Here is a 22,409-nt window from a genome sequence, read left to right on the forward strand (position 1 = left end):
GATGGCTCGCTCCAGATACATTTGCAGTCTGCTTTTTGCCTCATGTGCACTGCGAGTTCTGCCTGCTTCTCCTCCCTATCTGCTACTCCGTCTCTCCCTCTGAACTCCCCTCCTCTTCCTCTCTTGTGGGCACCCATGTGACGTCCATCTACACATCATCATCGTCACCTTCACCACCACTGACATTAGAGATCTCGGAGTAGGCAGCAACAGCGGGGACCACCCTCTTTGGGCTGATCTCAGGTACTGTCGTCAGACCGCTGGGTGGCGGCCGTTGCTACCTCCTCTTCCTCATCCGATGCCAAGAATGGCTGCGCATCTGTAAGGTCTGGGAATGGATGATAAAAATAATTCCTCTGACTCGAGTGGCGGGTCTATGGTGGTGGTGTCTTTGGGGGTGCACACAGCAGAGAGTGACGAGGGTGCAGATACAGAGGATGAGGAGGGTGCAGAAGCAGGCTGAGTGAGCCTCTCAACCAACTCTGGTGCGTCCTTTGACGTAATCGCATGCACCTTCTCTAACTTCTCACTTAGGCTCCAGCCTGGTGCACCTGCCCGACCCCTACCACCCCTGCAGAACGGCCTGATTCTTCCTCTGCCTGTCATTTTCAAAATGACCCTGTGCCAAAGTCCCTAGAGAAGAGCAGTATTTGTGGAAGCAGGTATATTGCAGGCCTCAATCAATATTTGGTGGAAACAGGTATATCACACCTCTCAATCTGTATTTTGTGGAAGCAGGTATATAGAACCCCTTAATCAATATTTGGTGAAAGCAGGTATATCACACCCCTCAAACAGTATTTTGTGGAAGCAGGTATAATAATCCCCTTAAGCAGTATTTTGTGGAAGCAAGTATCTCGCAGGCCTCAATAAGTATTTGGTAGAAGCAGGCATATAGAACCCCTTAATCAGTATTTTGTGGAAGCAGGTGTATCGCAGGCCTCAATCAGTATTTGGTGGAAGCAGGTATATCAATCCCCTTAATCAGTATTTTGTGGAAGCAGGTATCTCGCAGGCCTCAATCAGTATTTGGTGGAAGCAGGTATATAGAACCCCTTAATCAGTGTTTTGTGGAAGCAGGTATATCGCACCCCTCAATCAGTATTTGGTGAATGCAGGTATATCAAACCCCTTAATCAGTATTTGGTCGAAGCAGGTATATTGCACCCCTCAATCAGTATTTTGAGGAAGCAGGTATATAGAACTCCCTAATCAATATTTGGTGGAAGCAGGCATATCGCACCCCTTAATCTGTATTTTGTGGAAGCAGGTATATCAATCCACTTAATCAGTATTTTGTGGAAGCAGGTATATCAATCCCCTTAATCAGTATTTTGCGGAAGCAAGTATATCGCACCGTTCAATCTGTATTTAGTGAAAGCAGGTATATGGAATCCCTTAATCAATATTTAGTGGAAGCAGGTATATCATACCCCTCAATCAGTATTTTGTGGAAGCAGGTATATCAAACCCCTTAATCAGTATTTTGTGGAAGCAGGTGTATCGCAGGCCTCAATCAATATTTGGTGGAAGCATGTATATTAATCCCCTTAATCAGTATTTTGTGAAAGCAGGTATATAAGAAAACCTTAATCAGTATTTTGTAGAAGCAGGTATATCGCAACCCTCAATCTGTATTTTGTGGAAGCTGGTATATAGAACCCCATAATCAATATTTGGTGGAAGCAGGTATATCGCACCCCTCAATCAGTATTTTGTGGAAGCAGGTATATCGCACCCCTCAATCAGTATTTTGTGGAAGCAGGTATATCACACCCCTTTAATCAGTATTTTGTGGAAGCAGGTATATCAAACCCCTTAATCATTATTTTGTTGAAGCAGGCATATTGCACCACTCAATCAGTTTTTTGGGGGGGGCAACAGGTATATCACACCCGTTGCAAATAGTTGTTCCAATAGCGCTTGTCCCTCTATATACCTGCGGTATCGCAGCAGAACTGCACACAACTGCTGCACAATACAAATGCACTATATACTTTCTATGTTAGAAAGTATATTATTGGTATATCACACCCCTGCCTCTATTAGTTTTTTGGGGACAACAGGTATATCACACCAGTTGCAATTAGTTACTCCAATAGCGTATGTCCCGCCATATAGCTGCGGTATCGCAGCAGAACTGCTGCACAATACAAATGCACTATATTATACTTTCCATAATAGAAAGTATATTATAAGTATATCACACCCCTCAGTATATCACACCTATCGATAGCACACCTATACCAGTCCTTAAAAGGACTTTTGTGACCCTATTAGCTAGCGTTTGGTGTCCTTAACAGTCTGTCCCTGCTCCACAAAGCAACCTCTCCCTACACTGACAAAACACAGAATGTAAAATGGCTGCCAAATCGGGTTCTGTTATAGGGTTGGGGGGGGGGGGTGTCCATGTGCTGAAACGTCTCAATTGGCTGTCCTGTCCCACCTGATGTGTGTGTCATGGGTCAAAGTTGGGCGCAATGCAAAAGAATATGGCGCCGGCAGACATCGCCATATGTTAGACATCTGTACACACCCCTTTCAATCACATCCATTTGCACCTGATGCATACACGAGAATGAGCAACAATAAAAAATGTGGTAAAAAAGGAAATGAATTTGGGCAATTTGGACATTTCGTTGCAATGGGTATGGCTGTTCCCATTGTATTAAAATGAATCTCTTTTATTCCCCATAATGGTATATTCCAATGTACACACTGCTTTCATGTCAATGATGATGACTGGACTGAACGATTCATGCAGGTAACATCTGACAAATCCAGTCACTATAGCCACAAGGAGAGCCAACATTTGTGTCTTGTACAGAAATTCTATCTGCAAATATGTCGAAAGTGGGGTAACATTGGGTAACCCTTGTGGTGTTGAAGGTATGTGCAGTCACTAGTACAGGCCAAGAATAATGGATTGCATTGATTGCCCCCTACATTAAGCTCCTCTTGGGTAAGAACAGATGTTTCCTCAAAAATTTGTAGGCCTGGGGCAACTTTGCAGCCGGAATGTTGTAAATGACTGTATGGAACCAGGTCAGGAGATCCCTCTGATTCTGGGGAGATGTTTCTCCTTATGGAGACCACCAAGTTGTTGGAGGAAGTCTCATAGGCAATGCTGTCTGGGAAAAAATGTATGCAAAGTAGCTCTTCTCCAGGCAAGAAGGAACAATTGCCACCTAGTGGGAGTAGCTACCCTATAAGTCAACCTGTGGCCCTTAACAGGCCTTGAGTGACTGAAAATACAAGTCAAACAATAAGGAAAATAGCACTCATGTGGAGACACCTGGTTTGGGGTTATCCTTGATCATCTTGCAAGGAGGTTGTCAGAGTGTTTAATCCTCAGGATAGGTCGATGGGTGGCACTATAGAGACAGTTTTCCAAAGGCTCCCACTTTCAGAGTAGGGACAGCAAGAGGTTCTGAGTTTGGATGGTTTGGAGCTTGGTTGAAGCTGCTTGGTTGGTCTGGTTTTTGGTTGTTAAGGCCATGGGGAACAAAGATCTCTAAGACGATAGAATTCGAGCAGTGTTACCACAGGGATGTTGTATGGATGGAAATACACATCAATGTCAATACATATCTACCACTACTCAAACCAGATAGGATGTAGACAGTGATGTGGATGGTGATATAGATCCTCACAATGTTCCAGTCACAGTGGTGAACATGGGGCAGGACACTGGCGGTCATTTTATGCCTTGTGCTGATTGTACATTAATTATCAGCCCACTAATGAGCTTCACTTCAGGGGTCTCTATTGATATGGCCTAGATATGGCTGCGTGACCGGGGATGAGGAAAAAGACGTGAGTGTCCACTCACCTGAGTAACCATTTTGGTTCTTCTTAGTCAAATACAACCCACTGAACCCCGTTTTTGGACGTTCAAGTTCCACCAGGCGGCTGGAGTCAGATTGTGTGGCCAGCACTCTTCCGGATGCTAGGCCGGGGATCTGCTCTCTTCTGTATCCACTGGAGCGCACATTGGAAGTTGGAGGCCTGAAGATAATGAAGTGTTGCATTTACAAGAGCACTAAAATATGTTTTATCCAGTAACAGTGCCGCTTTTGTCCATAGGCTGTGTCTAGTATTGCAGGTCAGTCCCAGTTTGGTGAATGTGATTGAGCTGCAATACCAGACACAGTCTATGGACAAGGGTGGCGCTGTTTCTGGAAGAACGCAGCCATGTTTTTAATCCCTTGCATTGCTATATCTTCTCCTCAGCAATGATCCTCAGCACATGGGTCCACAAAGCAGTTGAAAGCACTGGGGGCTGGGCAAGTGGGCGATAATTTCACATAATTCGGCACCTCATTCAATTATTATTAGGTGAAGTCAATTACCTGGCTTCCTGCGGTGGTGGAGAGGGCACACGGACCACATAATCCTTGGCCCGTCCCTTCTTCAGTAATGACTGCACCATTCTCATGGGCGAATATGGCACCTGAATTGCAAAAATTCAACCACACTTAAGTTCAGGTTTTTCATACCTTTTTTTAAAGATTAATTGATGTTCCTCTGTTATTCCTCTTGGAAATGTATGCATAAATTTACAACTGGGTGCTTCCTTTTCCCTGGTCTATGGGTTGTGACTCCTCAAGGCCTGACATTGTCAGTAATGATCAGAGTAAAGGAAGGATACACCATATTAAAAATGGGAGGGGTAAAGTCACCCCCCCCTCCCCGTGATCAATTTATTCATATATTTTAATATGCTCAAAAATTCTTACTTTATGGAGAACATGTATTTGCTAAAACAGACATTTCAGGAGAGCTGACATGTTCATGATCAGGTAAAACTACCAATAAAAATATGGCCGCAGCTAAAACCACCCTAATGGCAGATAGCAGAATTATAGATAATTTCCAATGTGCATTTTATGCAAAAAGGAGATGAAATACAGAGGAAGAGGGAAACAACATCAATGACTGCTTGGCTGGAGGATTGGAGGCCGTGTATGGGTACACCTACTGGCAGCTGTGCTGTAGGTCGTTGGGGTTCTCCTAGCTTCACCGATCAGGCCCGATCAGGAATATGGATGATCCGAGGATCAGACGAGAACAGCTTTCTTACAGTGATGTTGGTGGCACCCAAGGGTAGATGTCCATAAAAATGGTGGTGCCTCCGATACCGATATAGCCTGTTCCTGAAGAAGACCTTGTTCCAAGGTTGAAACAACCATATCTGCATCTGTGTCATCACCATTTTTATGGACGTCTACCATTCGGTACCACCAGCATCACTGTAAGCAAGCTGTTCTCCTCTGATCCTCTGGACACCAATATCTCCGCAATGCGCGTGTTAGGAAGAGGAGAGCAAGCATGTACAATAGGGCGGTCCAGATCAGGCCTGCAGCATCCCCAGGGAAAACCCTATAGTCGTACCCAGTCCAAGTTTATGAATCTGCCCCCCTTCGTACTGTAGCGCTTATCAAACAAGTTATGGGCAACTGACCAGGGAAGGATGCCACCATTCTCTCCTACAAGGGTTGGGGTGGGTAACAAGTACTAGACCGTTCTGCAGGGGGCTCCATTCTGATAATTGCTACCAAGCTCTTTCTGCTAATCGAGATGGTTAAGCTGGCTATAAACTTCAGAACCACCCTTTGGATATTCCTCCTGACCCCTCATAGACATGCAAGCTTGGCCAGGCATGCATGTGTTCTCAATAGGCACATTAAATGATAGTTGGCTGCCAACTGTCTAATGTGTATGGATAGTTTCCCAACTCTCTCCTAATGGTTGGGAAAAAGAAGGATTGGGCATGCTGGACCGTTGTGAAAAAGAAGGATTGGGCATGTTGGACCGTTGTGAAAAAGAAGCATTGGGCATGTGGACCTTGTTGAAAAAGAAGCATTGGGCATGTGGACCTTGTTGAAAAAGAAGGATTGGGCATATTGGACCATTGTGAAAAAGAAGCATTCAGCATATTGGGACCATTGTGAAAAAGAAGGATTGGGCATGTTGGACCGTTGGGAAAAAGAAGGATTGGGCAGGTTGGACCGTTGGGAAAAAGAAGGATTGGGCAGGTTGGACCGTTGTGAAAAAGAAGGATTGGGCATGCTGGACCGTTGTGAAAAAGAAGGATTGGGCATGCTGGACCGTTGTGAAAAAGAAGGATTAGGCATGCTGGACCGTTGTGAAAAAGAAGGATTGGGCATGCTGGACCGTTGTGAAAAAGAAGGATTAGGCATGTTGGACCGTTGGGAAAAAGAAGGATTGGGTATATTCTACCTCTGTGAAAAAGAAGGATTGGGCAGGTTGAATTTCAATGCGCCCAATTCTTCTTTTGCTCTTACAGAACATAAGCCACCACCAGATGTGTCTGGTAGCAGCTTATTCTCCTCTCCCTACTGAGAACACATGCATTCTTGGTCGAGCTGAGAACACCACAGCTATGGAGCTATGGAAGCTGTATGGTCACATTAGCTGCCAAACACCTTCCTTGAGAAGTAAAAGATCGGGCATATTAAAGTCCGACTGCCTGATCCTTCTCTGCCAATGGGGAAGAGTCACAATCAGGTGGTCGCTCAGTTTCACCGAAATTGTCAGGTTTGCCTGAGGTTATTCTAACGTGTATAGCCACAGTAAGACTCGTATAGCCTGTTGCAGTGATTGGCAGATCCCACTGGGCATGAAACGCGTGGGTGTTTTAGTAATCCGTTCCAGATCCCTCCGGACATGAAACATGTGGGTAGTTTTAGTAATTCGTTGCCTACATTCAACATTCACTACACAATGTCACCTTTACTGGATGGATTCTCACTGGGCCCTGGGTCTCTAGGTCCCCCATAACGTCCTTCTTCGTCCTATTCATGCCTACACGGATGGGAATACCGTCATCTGCTGCAGCCTGGTTGGGTAGTCTGCAAACTGCGGCACTGTGAGGACTCGATTTTCCATGGCCACCTCTGCACAGGAAACAGGAGACACGAGATTAATCTGTGATGCTGAATTTATGTGTGGAAACAGTACGAGGATCAGCCAAATCCCTCAGTATCATGAATCATATTATGGGGATATATTCCACTGCGGAAAATGACACAGAATGCCACCGACACAATGTACGTGTTTTCTGCGGGAGCTGATTAAACCCTTCATACTGAGCTTATTAGCCCTCTCTGGCGCTAAAGAAGAATTTAGTTAACTTCAGATAATCTCATTTCTAAAGTCTCTTAAAGCCTCAAATATGTCTCCTCTGTGAGGTCATGGAATACACACTGCAGATCTCTGCAGAGAACGTCCTTCATCTTCATGGTGTGTGCTAGGAGCTTGTAGGAGAAAAATTAGGGCGTGCAGACCATGCAGTCATATCCATGCTCTGGATCCAATGCCACATGAGAGGAATCATTGGGGGTCTGGTTGCAGATTTTGCATCAGGTGCTGGGAACCTGTATAATAAAATCCCTTTAAAGGCTATGGATTCCTTTGGGAATTTTTTTTTATAATTTAAATTACTCAGATGGGGCTAAAAACCATTTTTTTTTTTAAATTGGTCTTCATTAAAAATGTTCAACTGCTTTTGAGAAAAAGGGGTTAAAAATCAGTCTGTTTGCAGAGTATCGCTTCTCAATTGTTTCAGCTGCCGGCTCATGTGAAGCCTTATCTCTGATCTCCTGACCTCATTTAAGCCTATACTTATCAGTTTGATAAGAGGTTACCTATAATGAGTGTTTATGAGAGTCTGTTTGCAGAGTATCACTTCTCACTCTCATGTGAAGCCTCTGATCTCCTGAACACTCATTATAGGTAACCTCTTACCAAACTGATAAGTATAGACTTCAATGAGGTCAGGAGATCAGAGATAAGGCTTCACATGAGCCGGCAGCTGAAACGATTGAGAAGCGATAGTCTGCAACAAACTGATTTTTAACCCGTTTCTTAAAAATGGCTGAATATTTTTTTAAAAGACCAACTGAAAAATGTTACATTTTTTTGCCCCAAATGAGTATATATAAGGTAAATGAATGTATTTTAATTTATAAAACGTTGGGCCTTTAATATTAATATATTATCATCATGTTAATTTTTTACCGGAACAACACAACCAAATTATATAAAACAGCAGCACGATCAACCTTACCAAGCAGTATGCCTGGTTTAATAAGGTTGGTCCTGCTGGCCAATGTTCTAGGCCTACGATGAATGGTCTCACCCATCAAGCTGTAGAGATGTAGAAGAGCTCTGGTCTGCTTCTAGATCCTTGCAACTCTTTAGGATGTTATCTGAATGGCAGCTGCCACTTGTGGCTTCAGAATGTAGCTTCTTCTTCAACCGAAGACTTCTTCTAACTTTACTGTAGAAGGACATCTCTGGACCTTAAGAAACACAAGCGCAGTCGTATTCATAAGGCGGTTGAAGAAAGAATATGGATAGTGACATGTAAAATAAGAAAACTCAACAGCATTCCTTACAAAATACATTGCCTGTCCAAAAAAAAAGTCGCCACCAAAAAAAAAAAGGTCACACACTCTAATATTTAGTTGGACCGCCTTTAGCTTTGATTACGGCACGCATTCGCTGTGGCATTGTTTCGAGAAGCTTCTGCAATGTCACAAGATTTATTTCCATCCAGTGTTGCATTCATTGTTCACCAAGATCTTGCATTGATGATGGTAGAGTCTGACCGCTGCGCAAAGCCTTCTCCAGCACATCCCAAAGATCCTCAATGGGGTTAATGTCTGGACTCTGTGGTGGCCAATCCATGTGTGACAATGATGTCTCGTGCTCCCTGAACCACTCTTTCATCTTGGAATATGCCCATGGCATCAGGGAAGAAAAAAATCCATTGATGGAATAACCTGGTCACTCAGTATGTTCAGGTAGTAGGCTGACCTCATTCTTGGAACACATACTGTTGCTGAACCTAGACCTGACCAACTGCAGCAACCCCAGATCATAGCACTGCCCCCACAGGCTGGTACAGTAGGCACTAGGCATGATGGGGGCATCACTTCATCTGCCTCTCTTCTTACCCTGATGCGCCCATCACTCTGGAACAGGGTAAATCTTGACTCATCAGACCACATGACCTTCTTCCATTGCTCCAGAGTCCAATCTTTATGCTCCCGAGCAAATTGAAGCCTTTTTTTTCTGGTTTTCCTCACTGATTAGTGGTTTTCTTACGGCTACACAGCTGTTCAGTCCCAATCCCTTGAGTTCCCTTCGCATTGTGTGTGTGGAAATGCTCTTACTTTCACTATTGAACATAGCCCTGAGTTCTACTGTGGGTTTTCTTCAATTTGATTTCACCAAACGTTTAAGTGATCGCTGATCACCATCATTCAGGATTTTTTCCCGCCACATTTCTTCCTCGAATACGATGGGTCCCACTATCCTTCCAGTTTTCAATAATGCGTTGGACAGTTCTTAACCCAATTTTAGTAGTTTCTGCAATCTCCTTAGATGTTTTCTCTGCTTGATGCATGCCAATGATTTGACCCTTCTCAAACAGACGAACATCTTTTCCACGACCACGAGATGTGTCTTTCGACATTGTTGTTTAAGAAATGAGAAGCAACTCATTGCACCTGTTGGGGTTAGATAACTTGTTGCTGAAAGATAATCGCCCATGCAGTAATTATCCAATAGGAGGCTCATAACTATTTGCTTAGTTAAATCCAGGTGGCGACTTTGTTTTTGCACAGGCAGTGTATGTTGGTTGACACCATCTCCATCATTGCTTACCTTTATTCTGTGACGGACGGTCCACATTGAGGTCACGGTTCTGAGATGATGATCTTGACTGAGTTCCACTGCCGAGAGAGGAATCTGATGCTCCCCATTCCATTTTCATTATTGTAAATTCAGAAGACGCTATGCGAAAAAAGGTGGAAATGTTGTTTCCGTTATTCCACGTAGACCAAGTAGTCTACCTGTTGTAAAGTCTACATATATCTTTCATGAGGTCGGCAAGAATGCAAGATGACCACTACTGGGGAATGGACTAGGTAACACCAATAAAGGCAACATAAGACATGAGGTATATAACATGCGCACTAATGCAGAATAGGGTACTTGCATAATTATTTTTTTTGTTTCTATGTAATATTCTAATGTATTGTATTGTGCCATATAGTTTTATATGGATAAGTCAGGGTTAACAATCCTGACTCTGCCCTTGTAGGAGGCTAGGTGATGGACGTAAGCCAATCCATAGTTCAGTTGCTTTGAGTCTAGTGTTAGCTGAGAAAGTAAGAGGCGCTACATGTGTTCACTCATTGGAGAAACTAGGCCTGAGTCCCAGAGAATCACTATCTCTGAGATATTTGCACCAAGAAAGCCATCTCTTTAGAGTACTCCAGGGAGAGAAAAGGAAGAACTAGAAGGTCCCGTATCTGCATGGCCAAGCATTGGAGTCAGTCAGTAAGGTATTCCCTGTTTAAGGGCTTGTTCGCACAAACGTATTTTGCGTTCTGTATACAGGCCGTTTTATGCGTTCTACATACGGTCCATATACGGAACCATTCATTTCAATGGGTCCGCAAAAGATGCGGACGGCTCTCTGTGTGCTGTTCGCATCCGTTGCTCCGTTCCGAGGCCCCGCAAAAATTATGAGTCATGTCCTATTCTTCGCATCTCTATAATGGGCCTCCTGGTCTGTTCCGCAAATTGCGGAAGGCACATGGGCGGCGTCCGTTTTTTGTGGATCCCCAAAAAAACGGCACGGTCGTGTGAACGAGCCCTAAGGCTGATAGACTACTGCAGTGAGAGGGACATTGCTAAACACCCTTCACATTTGGACACGGTCCTGGCCATCACTATCTTACTCCTGTACCCCTCAGCCTGGGAATTACGGGCAAGAACATTATTGCAAGCCTTAGATTGTGCAGAGAGAGAAGGACAGAGGGATGGAGTACATTATTGCTCATATTTATACATTGCTATCAGGGAAGATTTGCACTGTGAATTGTTTGGAACTGTGTTTTGATACTGTTGGATGTACTACAACTCCCATTCTGCACCTTAGTTAAGAGAGACTTGTTTAAATTCTACAACTGGCTTGGTTACTGACTACAGTACCATTTGCCGGCCACAGCACCTGCATCTCCTGCCTTGCACTCTTACCAAACCCATACCATCAAAGGCCACCAGAACTACCATCAGGCAGGAGCCTCAACATAAGGGTGTGCCCTAAGAGAAGAAAGGGTGCACCCTCCTATCACTGCCCTGGCAGCATCGGTGTGAGGGCTACCACTGTGATTTTTTTGAATACACTGACAAGCAAAAGGGTAACAATGTTTTTAACCTTTGACTTGCAGGCTCCATATCTCACCATCCACTATAGCTTCTAACGTGAGACTACCATCATTTTATAGACAATCATCTTGGCTATCTCATACAAAAATTGGACTTGCAACTATTTAGCATATGATTAGTTATGCAGATTCTTTTAATGTAACTGCATTGTTAATGTTTTGCTCCTAAAATTTCAATTTTTTTTATATTTTGTAAATCCACCATTGGCTTTCAACATTGTCTAACTTCTTCTGAGCATTCTCTCGATCAGATTCAAGCATGTCTTGACCGAAATCTGTTCCCAGGTCTCTTCTACACGTTCCCAATGTTGGTGCATACTGGTGGACTCACTTGAGTACAAATACAGCTTTTTCTTCAACTCTACCCACAAGTGTTTGATTGGATTGAGGTCTGGGGACTGTGGGGCCAATCTACTTCATTGTCATTGAACCATTTCTTCATCAATCTTCACCAATGCTTCAGGGTCGTTGTCCTACTGGAACACTATGTCGTCCTTTTTATACCCCTCTAAGTGTACCAAGTAACTCATCTTGTAGGATACTCACATATAGCTCAGCATTGATACTACCATCGATCCTGGTCAAGTATCCAACGCTGTGAAACAACCCCATATCATCAGGCTTCCTCCACCTTCATTTCTCAATACGTAAGTCCCCATTTCCCTTGTTTCTTCCAGACTCATTTGCACTTATCAGAGCCCAGTCTATTGACTTTTGTCTCATCGCTCCAAATAACCCATTTCCAATCTTTCATTGTCCACTGTTTGTACTTTTTTGCAAACTCAAGCAGACGCTTCTTATTCTTCACCTTTTTTTGGTCCACCTTTCCACCTTTTGTAATGTGCACCGCACTGTGCTTGTATAGACGCCTGTGATCTCACTATTACAAAGCACATGAGCCGCCTCCACTGCCGTGTTTGTCGCACTAGAACTGATAGACCTTCTGATAAGCCGACATATTGACTCAGTTATTTTGCCTGGACGTCCACCTCTTGGCTTTGGAATGGATGGATGGACTTAATTTCATATTCTTCCAACTGTAAAATTTGGCAACTTTTCTGGCCAAGATACCGCTATAGATGATGCTGTTTCTCTTTTCTTTGGAAATCTTCTTCATGGCTGCTCCTGGATTAGAACCAGTGACCTTTCGCTTGGGAATCAACCTAATAACACACTGAGCTATTAGGGAATGTGAGAACAGGTTGTATTTGTAGTATACAAGAAAAAAAAGATTGTTCCACCACCAGGAGTAAAACAGTAACAATGCAGTTACATGACATGAATCTGCATAACTAATCATATGCTAAATAGTTGCAAGTCCAATTTGTGTATGAGATAGACAAGATGATTGTCTATAAAATGATGGGAGTCTCACGTTCGAAGCTGTAGTGGATGGTGAAATATGGAGCCTGAAAGTCAAAAGTTCTAAACATTGCTACCCATTTGCTTGTCAGTGTAACTGTTGCAGCCAGAGCCACTAGCACTCCCATCCTCTGGTCCACTCCTCCCGAGCTGCAGCACCGCACACGTACCCCAAGCAAACAAAACGTGCCTTCTTCTGGTACCCATCATATGAAGTGCCTCCATACAATACCCAACAACTATACCAATCAGTGACCAAATAACATACATTGGACAAATAATACTTTCAAATGGTAGGACCACCATACAGAGCTTAAATAATACTAACAAAGGCTGCCCCTGTAGATTACCTTCTGTGGTGCCACTCTCTAGGGTTTCCAGAGATGACAGACTATGGTGGCCACTTTCATGCTCTTTGTTTGCTCTAACACTTTGACTTTGCGCCCCCCATTCATTGGTGTTCTTGAAGCTCATTGTGATTCCTTCAAGAGAAGTCACATTTCGAGGAGAAGACTGTTGGTTAGCAATGTCCTTCATGACAGTGGACACCCGTATTTGAGGCACGCGCCTGCTGGGAAGACCACCCCTTGGGATATCAATTAAGACCTTCTTGGCTATATTTGGTGGAAATGGTTGACGTCGATGTGGAAGGGTTGTGGTCTGCTGATCTGGGCTTTTTGCCTTTTCCCCTTCCTTGGATGGTGAAGCAGATCTCTCAGTAGTTTCAGGCTTAGCATTTTTTTCCATATACTTTATCTGAGGACCGGGTGAGATATTTGTGACCATTTTAGTTGTCGGTGTTCTGTCTAGAAGACGTATTTCCCGGTATCGAAACTCTGCATCTTCTTCTGATTCATCCTCAAAGCGCACTCGAGTCCTTGGTGCCCCTTGTGGTATCTTGTCATTGAAGTTGATCGAGCTCTTTAAGTTTCTTGTCACTGGGATGTCTTCTAGCTGGACAATCTGTGTTCTGTCAAATAAGCTATGTTTAACATTGTTAATATGATGACAGGAAGCATGTGTTATACCGGGGTAGACTAACAAGACTCTGGGGCCACGTTCAATCACTAGACAGGCAAGAGAACATACTTACTATAATTCTTGCTAGAAAAATTGGTGCATCTAAGCCCCAACTCCAAGGAACCACCCCAAATTTGTCTGAAATGACCACTTACAGGCAGGAGCCCCACCCATTTTTGCCCAGGACAGCCTACATTTTTTAACACTATCTCAGAAAATTAGGTAAAGTCGGGACTATGAAGACCATGAAGAATTGATCTAGAAAGTATATCAAGAAATTGTAGTCAATTACTTTTCCTAGAGGAACTTACATATCCTCTTGCACTAAGGAGTGGTCGGCCTTCAGTGGCTCAGACGTTCTTTTGGGTTTAGCAGAGAATTTCTTTATAATGTCACGTGAAGCTGGAGGTGCTTGTGGACTCCTAATTTTTGGCCTTTCAAAAATGAGATAAAGAAATATGTTACTCATGGCACCAAGTCATGACATTGCACCTTCACTAATGCACCAGTGTAAAACTGTAATATTTTCTTTAAGGTATGGTCACACAAAGGAATTTTCACCTGGATATAAGCCACATCCCCCTTTCACAATGCCACCCCCTTTTTAGGGAGTACCCCGACTCCCTTTACTGAGACAACCCATCAGTCACACATCATTTCCTTGTGTGTCCCACCCCTTTACTGCCCCAGCTTCACCCCTCAGTGTTTGTTTGCATCTGATGACGTCAGTCCCAGCATCACACACAACTAGGGATGTTCTCTGGGAGATGCCTGTAGGCTTTGCCAGCACCTGCCAACTCTTCTGGAAGTCCAGGAAGTCTCCCCTTTTTCCCAGAGATTTGGCCTTACATTTTCTTTATGTATATCATAGGGTCTATTATGCACTCGTAGGGTTACAAGAGAAGAATGATATGCTAACGATGTCACTGCACCTGGAGCAGTGATGTCACTTGGAGGCGGGTCTACCACTAGACTCCACTATTTCAGGCTGAAAGTAGGCCCTGACCACCTGGCCTGTCAATCCGATCCTGTTCGCAGCTCTGAATGTGGCATAAAAACTGAAGTATCATCAAATTTATCAAACACTGGGGGACATTTATCAAAATTGGTGTAAAGGAAAACTGGCTTAGTTGCCCATAACACCTTTCCACCTTTCATTTTTCAAAGGAGCTCTGAAAAATGAAATTTGGATTGCAACTAAACCAGTTTTGCTTAACACTCGTTTTGATACATATCTACCAATATGCGATATTTAATAAATTTGGCAAAAATTACAGAAATGAAGACTCAAGTGAAACCGTCATTTTAAAAATGCACCTCATGATCAATCACCTCCATGGTGTTTTTATTATTTGCCATTATTTCCATACTGTCAATGAAGATCCAAAAATGTGATAACCCCTGAAGCAATTGATGGGATTGCCCCATGGGGACTCCATTATTGGGTTAGGACCATGGTCCACCAGATTATTTTGGCCCATCTAACCTCATCTAAAGAGAGTGTGGAAGAAGAAGAGGGTCCAATCTGGAGCAAGCCAATACGGTGGCTCCCAAAAAGCAGTTAAACCGCCACCCCCCCATATTATAACGTGCTACAACTTTCTCTAATGCAAAGCTCATAGGCTGTAGTTTCTTCCATATTTTCAGGCCATGAATAATCACCACTCTCACATATGAAACGTCCTCCTACATTTCCACTCCAGTGTAGACATTCATCATGAGATAATTGCATCGATGGCGTCTAAATTAAAAAAAATTTAATAACGTGGCGCAAATATTATGGCACCGAACGAGACATTTAGTGTCATTTGTGAGCGGTAGAGACATCCCGCCAGTCAGCACATTTTTAATGCACGTCGAGCATTTCCTGAATACGGCCGTACATTAGAGCCAACCCTCCTTCCACATCGTACTATTCGTCTTGCTCTGGTTCTCAAGTATTATGCAGATTTGCAGGATGTGCACGAAATGTAGACAAGGGGGAACGTAAAGACTTTGACTTGTGATGGAGCTCTGGAGGTGACGTACAGCCATGGCGTAGGAAGAAGAGACCCACAGTCTACTCACAGAATCTACAAATGTGGCCCTATATTAAAGGCGATGTCTAAGTAGATAATAGGACTACTGCAAAAAGAGCCAGGCCACATCATCTCCTGGCGGCTTTTCTCAGCATTTTTTAAGTGAATATAAGGGGTGACCATTCGGCCACCTGGAAACTCTAAGGTGGGTTACATCTGTTCCACCACCGATAGCAATGTCTGTGATAAAACTTCTCTTTTAACGCACAATAAGTCAAAAGGGACATTTAGACCTCCATCTATTGGTCAAGGCTGGACAGGATGGTTCTCGTTCTGGCACACATGGCACCATCATTTATTATATAGCCACCCATTAGACTTCAGAGACCCTCTGTAATAGTAGCTGATTACTGGGGAGGGGGGCGGGGTCAACTCAAAGTGGGACTAGCCCTTTAATCAATGAATGCTGGAAGGTTTGTAATATACTTTTTCAAGATATCTGCTTGCTGTCGTTGAATAAGACTGATCTAGTCGTGTCCACACAATAGGTTTGTTACAATGTATGAGTGTAGGAAGGATGTTGTGTAGCTGGGGGCATATAAGTGAGTTGGGGGGGGGGGCAACAAGCTGCTTTACCATGGCTAGGGTATTTAGATACAGGGCTAGGGCCTGGATGAAGGAAACCATAGCTACTACTCTGGTCTGGAATAGAGGACAGATTTGTGCTGTTGTGTAGTCATTGGCAGCAAACAGAGATCTCTAACATGGTGGGAATTTGAAACACAAAGTAGAAACTTGCATAACTAGACAAGCTCTACAAAGAGAACGTGTCAGCTGGGCAGGCTCCCATTAAATGGTCCCCTGAAGTGCGAGGCAGAAGGTTAGATAAAGGTAAGAGAAGTGAAGACACGTAAGACTGGATACACACCATTAAAGCCTTCAGGTAGACAACTAAACTCTACAATAGACGGTGAGGAGAGGGAAGTAAAGGAATCAGCGGCACTGCAAGACGATGAATCACCTGTCCCCCTTACTCCATCGGGAGTCACTACCCCCGATCCACACCACAGGGCCATTCCGCTCCCCCAGCCTGCATACCTTTTGCTATGAAGAAGCAATAAAGTTTTGATATTTCATCAGATCCCGGTGAGTGCCGCGTTCCTTTTATCTATCTACCACTCACTAAACTCTACAATACACTTCTCTGCTCAATGCTTCTATGAGATGCCAGCCTCATGACTTTTGCTATAACGTGGACCTCTCCACATTTCACTTTTAGCCAAAGGCAGCAAAATGGCTACAAGCACCAACCAAGCCAACAATCATCAACTATGTCCATCTACCTAACAAATCCAAAGTTGGAATAACCTCTGTCGTGTTGGCACTGCCATACATGTTGGTAGAACATATGTGTTGGTAGAACATATCTCTGTCTACCACTTGTACCACAGAACACATACATAGGTGATATCTTCTCCTTCGATGCACTCAGAGGACCCCAATTTATTTAACAGGCCAATTCATATAACAGTACAGTGTGCCAATGAGGGCCCAGCATGCAAGAGTATTGTTGAGATGCTCTGAATGTGGCTCCTTCATCTGCATGGTTCAGTTATGGAAACAGAGACCTTATTGTGACAAGTCTTCTGACTGGCAGCATGAATCAACCGTGTTGATCCAGGGATGATTGTTTTTGGCCACAGATAGTATCTGCTTTTATTAGTATTTGAGTCAGGGAAAACCAATGGCGCCTATTTTATTTCTCCAATGTTCCATTTCACTCCAGTATATTACTACAGTATAAAAAAGCATGTCCACCATATGTGGAAAATTCCTCCGCAGGGGAAATTGCATTGCTAAGCAGAGAGAGAACAATAAGGGACACATTTTATAGAACAATGGAGGAACCCCATGCCATCTGGAAGAGATTTTACAAACTTGTCTGCTGGTTGGGTGTAAATTCTTAAGAAAGGAAGACTTCTTCCTCTGAGAACTACAAACAATTATGACCTATTGGCTGGATGTGGCCTTCAAAGACCTTATTCTGGGCTCCAACAGCTTCAAGACTTTGCTATTGGTCAAAGCTGTAATGTATATCTAAATCTTGGTTGCATTTGGCCACAATACAATACAGACCTCACAATATGAGCATCAAGCTCAATAACTGGAAATGATCAGACAGATCCTATATAATCCATATCTGTGGTTGGAAGGCAACCACCTATATAGCCGTGTGCTTTTAATGATCTTCACGTTTACGGCATTGAATAATGAATCCAGCAATGATCTTCCACCTCTAGGTGAGCTTCTAGCAGTTTTGCAAACTAGTGGATGGTCCGCCAGTGATTGACCATATATGTGTTGGCTTGTCTGTCTAGCAGAAGCATGCCCAGGATCCAAAGCTTATTCAGAAATCTAGAATAGACCTTGTCATATTTGTAGGGCAAACAAGGTGGAAAATATAACATTCATGAATAGAATAAGAAAATTCAATGTTGTGGACCAACCCACTTTCACAAGGTCTTCTTTGCAACCTACTCTACAATATGATAACTCACACTTCATATGGTATTATGAGTGATGACCATCTTCTACCCTTTTCTTGAGCTCTAGTTTGCACATATGTCTACAGATATTGTAATATTTCATATTATAATTTACCTGAATACTTTCATGGGCGAGCACACAGAGACTCCAGAGTCACTGTCTGAAACACAGCCACCTGGAAAAAGGAGGAGAACATGAGGTCTGTGACACTTGTGAGGTCCATGCTTTAATATAATTCTCCTTAGTACTGGGAATAGTATGCAAAATAGCTCTCCTACACAAGGAAGAAAACTGCCTCTCTACCCTTATTTTGCCAAGTAATAAGGTGATCCTAAGTGGCTCCTTGGCTATCCTTTAACTCAATGCCTGACCATTTACTTATGGTTTAGTGATTCAAGAGGTAAAAAGATTCAAAAATCACAAAGCTGACATAACTTAACCAGTTAGATCAGATCATACAAATGGACATCGATAAAATGATATAAGCAGTTACCATTATTGGACAACCTATTGCTGGATTTAGGCATGTCTTTCATTATTCGACTTGGCTTGTTGGGCAATAGTTCTTTCATGATGGTTCCTAAAGGATCTGATTTTACTCCAGAAGCTGGAAAGCTGTCTCTAGTTATGGTGTAATCCTTGGTGGACATTATGGTGGTATAATCATTGGTGGTCTTTTTAACAATGTAATCATTTGTGGTGTTGTAATCTTTGATGGCCTGTGTGGTTGGGTAATCCTTGGTGGTCTTTGTGTTGTAATTTCTGATGGTCTGTGTGGTCGGGTAATCCATGGTGGTCTTTGTGGTGTTGTAATCTCTGGTGGTCTGTTTGGTGGTATAATCATTGGTAGTCTGTTTGGTGGTATAATCACTGGTGGATTTTGTGGTAATATAATCTGTGGAGGTGTTTGTTTTGGTGTAATCTCTGGTGGTCTGTGTGGTGATGTAATCCTTGATGGGCTTTGTGGTTGTGTAATTATTGGTAGGCTTTGGGGCAGTATAATCATTGGTGTACTTATTAGTTGTGTCATCACTGGAGCTCTTTTTGGAGGCATAATCATTAGTGTACTCATTGGTGCTGGAGTCTCTGGAGGTCTTTGTGGTAGTGTAATCTCTGGTGGCCTGAGTGGTGGTGTAATCACTGGTGGTATAATCTCTTGAGGTCTTTGTGGTAGTGTAATCTCTGGTGGTCTGAGTGGTGGTGTAATCATTGGTGTACTCATTGGTGCTGGAGTCTCTGGAGGTCTTTGTGGTAGTGTAATCTCTGGTGGTCTGGGTGGTGGTGTAATCATTGGTGTACTCATTAGTGGTATAATCTCTTGAGGTCTTTGTGGTGGTGTAATCACTGGAAGGATTAGCTTGAACACTGTTGCTTGGCTGGAGTGTTGACCTTTGGTTGGTCGTCGTCTTTTTGGGTGGATTAAGCCTGTTTTTTAGCTCAACTTTGTTTTGCTCAATTTGAGTGCGCAGAGTTGGAAGCTGGAATGAAGCCCCATTTTGAGCTTCAAGGTAATCTTTCCGGGTCCAGGTTGGCATAGGTATGGCTTGATTCTTGATTATAACAGCATTGCCACTTTGTTGAGGTTTTTCTACCTCTTTCCTTTGCTCGTTATGTGTTGTTTTCTGATATTTCACCTTGGAAAGGAAACTATCTGGTGACCATGAGGCCACATTTGGAGAGTTTGGTGGAATTCCAAGGACCGGAGATGGTGTCTTCTCCAGACGTGGTAATTTCTGTAGTGATTTATTCCTTCTGCCAAGGTCAATAGCATGGGTAAAGGCGTCTGGATATTTTCGACGGAGCTCATTATAAAACCCATCTAACGGTTTGTTGGTATTGCTAGTAACATCCATCAACATCTCTTTCTCGATGCTTCTTCCTAACCTAGTTCACAATCTTCTCGCTGCATGGTACCACAACACTTTACCTTCGGGAGAAAGGAAAAGTCTTATTTGTATGATTGTCTTTCTACCTACAGGCAACAATTATTGACTAGTACATCCGCTCCTGTGAGGCTTTCCTAAACACTGTTCTCCTAGTGCCAACCTTTTAATGAGCTACTGCATCCTTGTGAGATACCAATTTAGAACCATGCAGAACAAGATTCCTGGCCATTAAAGTGCACCTGTCACTTTAAAATGGGGCATCTACAAAGAATATGAATTGTGGAGAGACCTCACAGCTATGCGTAATTGCCAAGAGCGGCCAACAATAAGTCCTCAACTGAACTGTAGTTTTTATGGACCGGGGGTGGTAGTCTTCATAAATACATTCATACATAACTCCTCAGTACATACCATTGAAGCAGGGCAGCTCATGACGTTGATTTTGGACCTTGAATTAGCAAACAATTTTGGTGCTGTTGGACAGAATCAGTCTCCTGCTCCCTCTGGCAGCTGACTATCTAGTCCCTTCTCCCTATGTATATAGATAGGATATTAAATGGTGGGACAACCCCTTTCAACAGTCTTACAATACAAATGTAATAATAATAATAATAATAGTAAAATGCACAGGCGTAGCTTGAAACTCTTGGGAACACCCAAGTGCACATGCCAGAATAAGCTTCATACCTAGCAGCCAATGATATGTAGGATCTACAGATGGTATAAAAATGAAGGGTTCACGTATCTGTAGTATTAACATGCCGTTGTGCCACCACAATGCTGCTGTCCTCATTTGGATAAGCCTCTGAATTAGGAAACAATTTTGGTGCTGTTGGACAGAATCAGTCTCCTTCCCCCTCTGACAGCTGACTATTTAGTCCCTTCTCCCTATGTATATAGATAGGATATTAAATGGTGGGACAGTCCCTTTTGAACAGTTCAGCCATTCATGCACATCTATACCATCTGTGATGTTTGTGGCTACAGTATGTAAACCATGCCAGCGGGCTCGAGAGCGCCATCCTGGTGGTGTAGACATGCATGGTCAGCGGTCATATAGCAATGATATGGGCTGATTCCACATTTTGTCTTTGCACTGCAGACAATGCTATTAAATAAGGCGGCCGCTTGCATACATACCGGGATAAGGTGTCCCCTTTAAGTGACGGCAGCAGCAAATAGATCATCGTGGGGGTTTGCATTTTCTGCGTCCACCTATTACTCTGTCCGTGTCCTGTTTGTTACTGTCCAGCTTTACCTCATCAGCTCAGGTGCACTCCCTGCCCGTGGGTGTGATTCAGTCAGTTATGGGGTGTGATTGTTTTACACTGCTGTCATGGTTGCAGCTCTTGGACAATGGCCTGGTATGGGGAAGGTACCCTGCACATCTGAGCCTATAGGACCTGGGGCTAAACTGTGGGATGGTGATCAGTGCACATATACTAGAGGGCAATCGCCTAAATGACAATTCCTGCGCCTGTGCTGGGCAGATTCTGCCGTCAGTGCTTGCGGCTCAGAAGCAAGGAGTTTGCCCAGTTCTCTTACCCAGCGAGCGATTCTGATTCTACCATGATATTAGGTAATTGCTCAGAAGGCAATTCCTCAATACAGCAAGTGAATCAATGAGTTTTGTCTGTGTACTGTCCCCACACGAGACAATCAGACATGGCGGCTCTACCCACTTTCTGCAGGTGATCACAAAGGAAACAGTGGTGCCCAGCGCCCCCTCCGCTGCCAGGGGTCCAGACTTTGTGACTGCCTGGGTCCTGTTAACAGCCTGCCCCCTCCATGGTGGAGTATTCCTACCATAAACCTGTGGGTGCAAATACGCGCGCCATGCATGAGTAGCGCCGCCGTCACGACAACTCAATGGGTGGCAGTCACTTCACCTTTTATAAACACGTTTGCCCCCCCCCCCCCCCATGGTTAAGAATTTGATGAGGGTTTAGGTGCTCCCTCGTGGCTCCTTGCCGCCATCTTTAGCTCGCTCATCACGCTTTTGCTCAGGCCGGTACAACTTTATATCGCGATGAGGAAATGGCCGGTACCAAGAACGACCGGACGCAATCATGGGATTAGGGCCGATGGGGGTCCTAAACATCCATAACTGGGTGACTACTGCCCTGTAATACCACTATAACGTATCAGGACACCGCCGAGGACCCCCCAGGTCTGTGACACATCAGCTGTACGTGATTTATGCGCCATTTTGTTGGCAGAGATGTCAATCAAGCAAAAGCGCGCCGATGATTGGTCGGTCAGTTTAGGGATACTCTTATACTGATTGGTTGGCGACACTTTGCTCGCCA

The 22,409-nt window shown here is 43.7% G+C and overlaps 1 protein-coding gene across 1 annotated transcript in view; it reads right to left on the reverse strand.

The window, feature by feature from the left end:
• The window catches only part of LOC122919848 (flocculation protein FLO11-like), a 50,554-nt gene extending 30,805 nt beyond the window's left edge, over positions 1 to 19,749 (reverse strand). Inside the window, exons 1-9 of the mRNA XM_044269036.1 lie at positions 18,708 to 19,749; positions 18,329 to 18,389; positions 13,961 to 14,083; positions 12,980 to 13,599; positions 9,697 to 9,825; positions 8,165 to 8,327; positions 6,755 to 6,920; positions 4,353 to 4,453; positions 3,833 to 4,008 (exon numbers count right to left, since the gene is read on the reverse strand). Of these exons, the coding sequence (XP_044124971.1) occupies positions 3,833 to 4,008; positions 4,353 to 4,453; positions 6,755 to 6,920; positions 8,165 to 8,327; positions 9,697 to 9,825; positions 12,980 to 13,599; positions 13,961 to 14,083; positions 18,329 to 18,389; positions 18,708 to 19,749 (2,581 nt within the window). The remainder of the gene's footprint in view (positions 1 to 3,832; positions 4,009 to 4,352; positions 4,454 to 6,754; positions 6,921 to 8,164; positions 8,328 to 9,696; positions 9,826 to 12,979; positions 13,600 to 13,960; positions 14,084 to 18,328; positions 18,390 to 18,707) is intronic.
• Between the last annotated feature and the right edge of the window lie 2,660 nt (positions 19,750 to 22,409).

The sequence above is a fragment of the Bufo gargarizans genome, chromosome 9 (assembly GCF_014858855.1).
Source record: "Bufo gargarizans isolate SCDJY-AF-19 chromosome 9, ASM1485885v1, whole genome shotgun sequence".
In the NCBI taxonomy this organism is placed as follows: domain Eukaryota; kingdom Metazoa; phylum Chordata; class Amphibia; order Anura; family Bufonidae; genus Bufo; species Bufo gargarizans.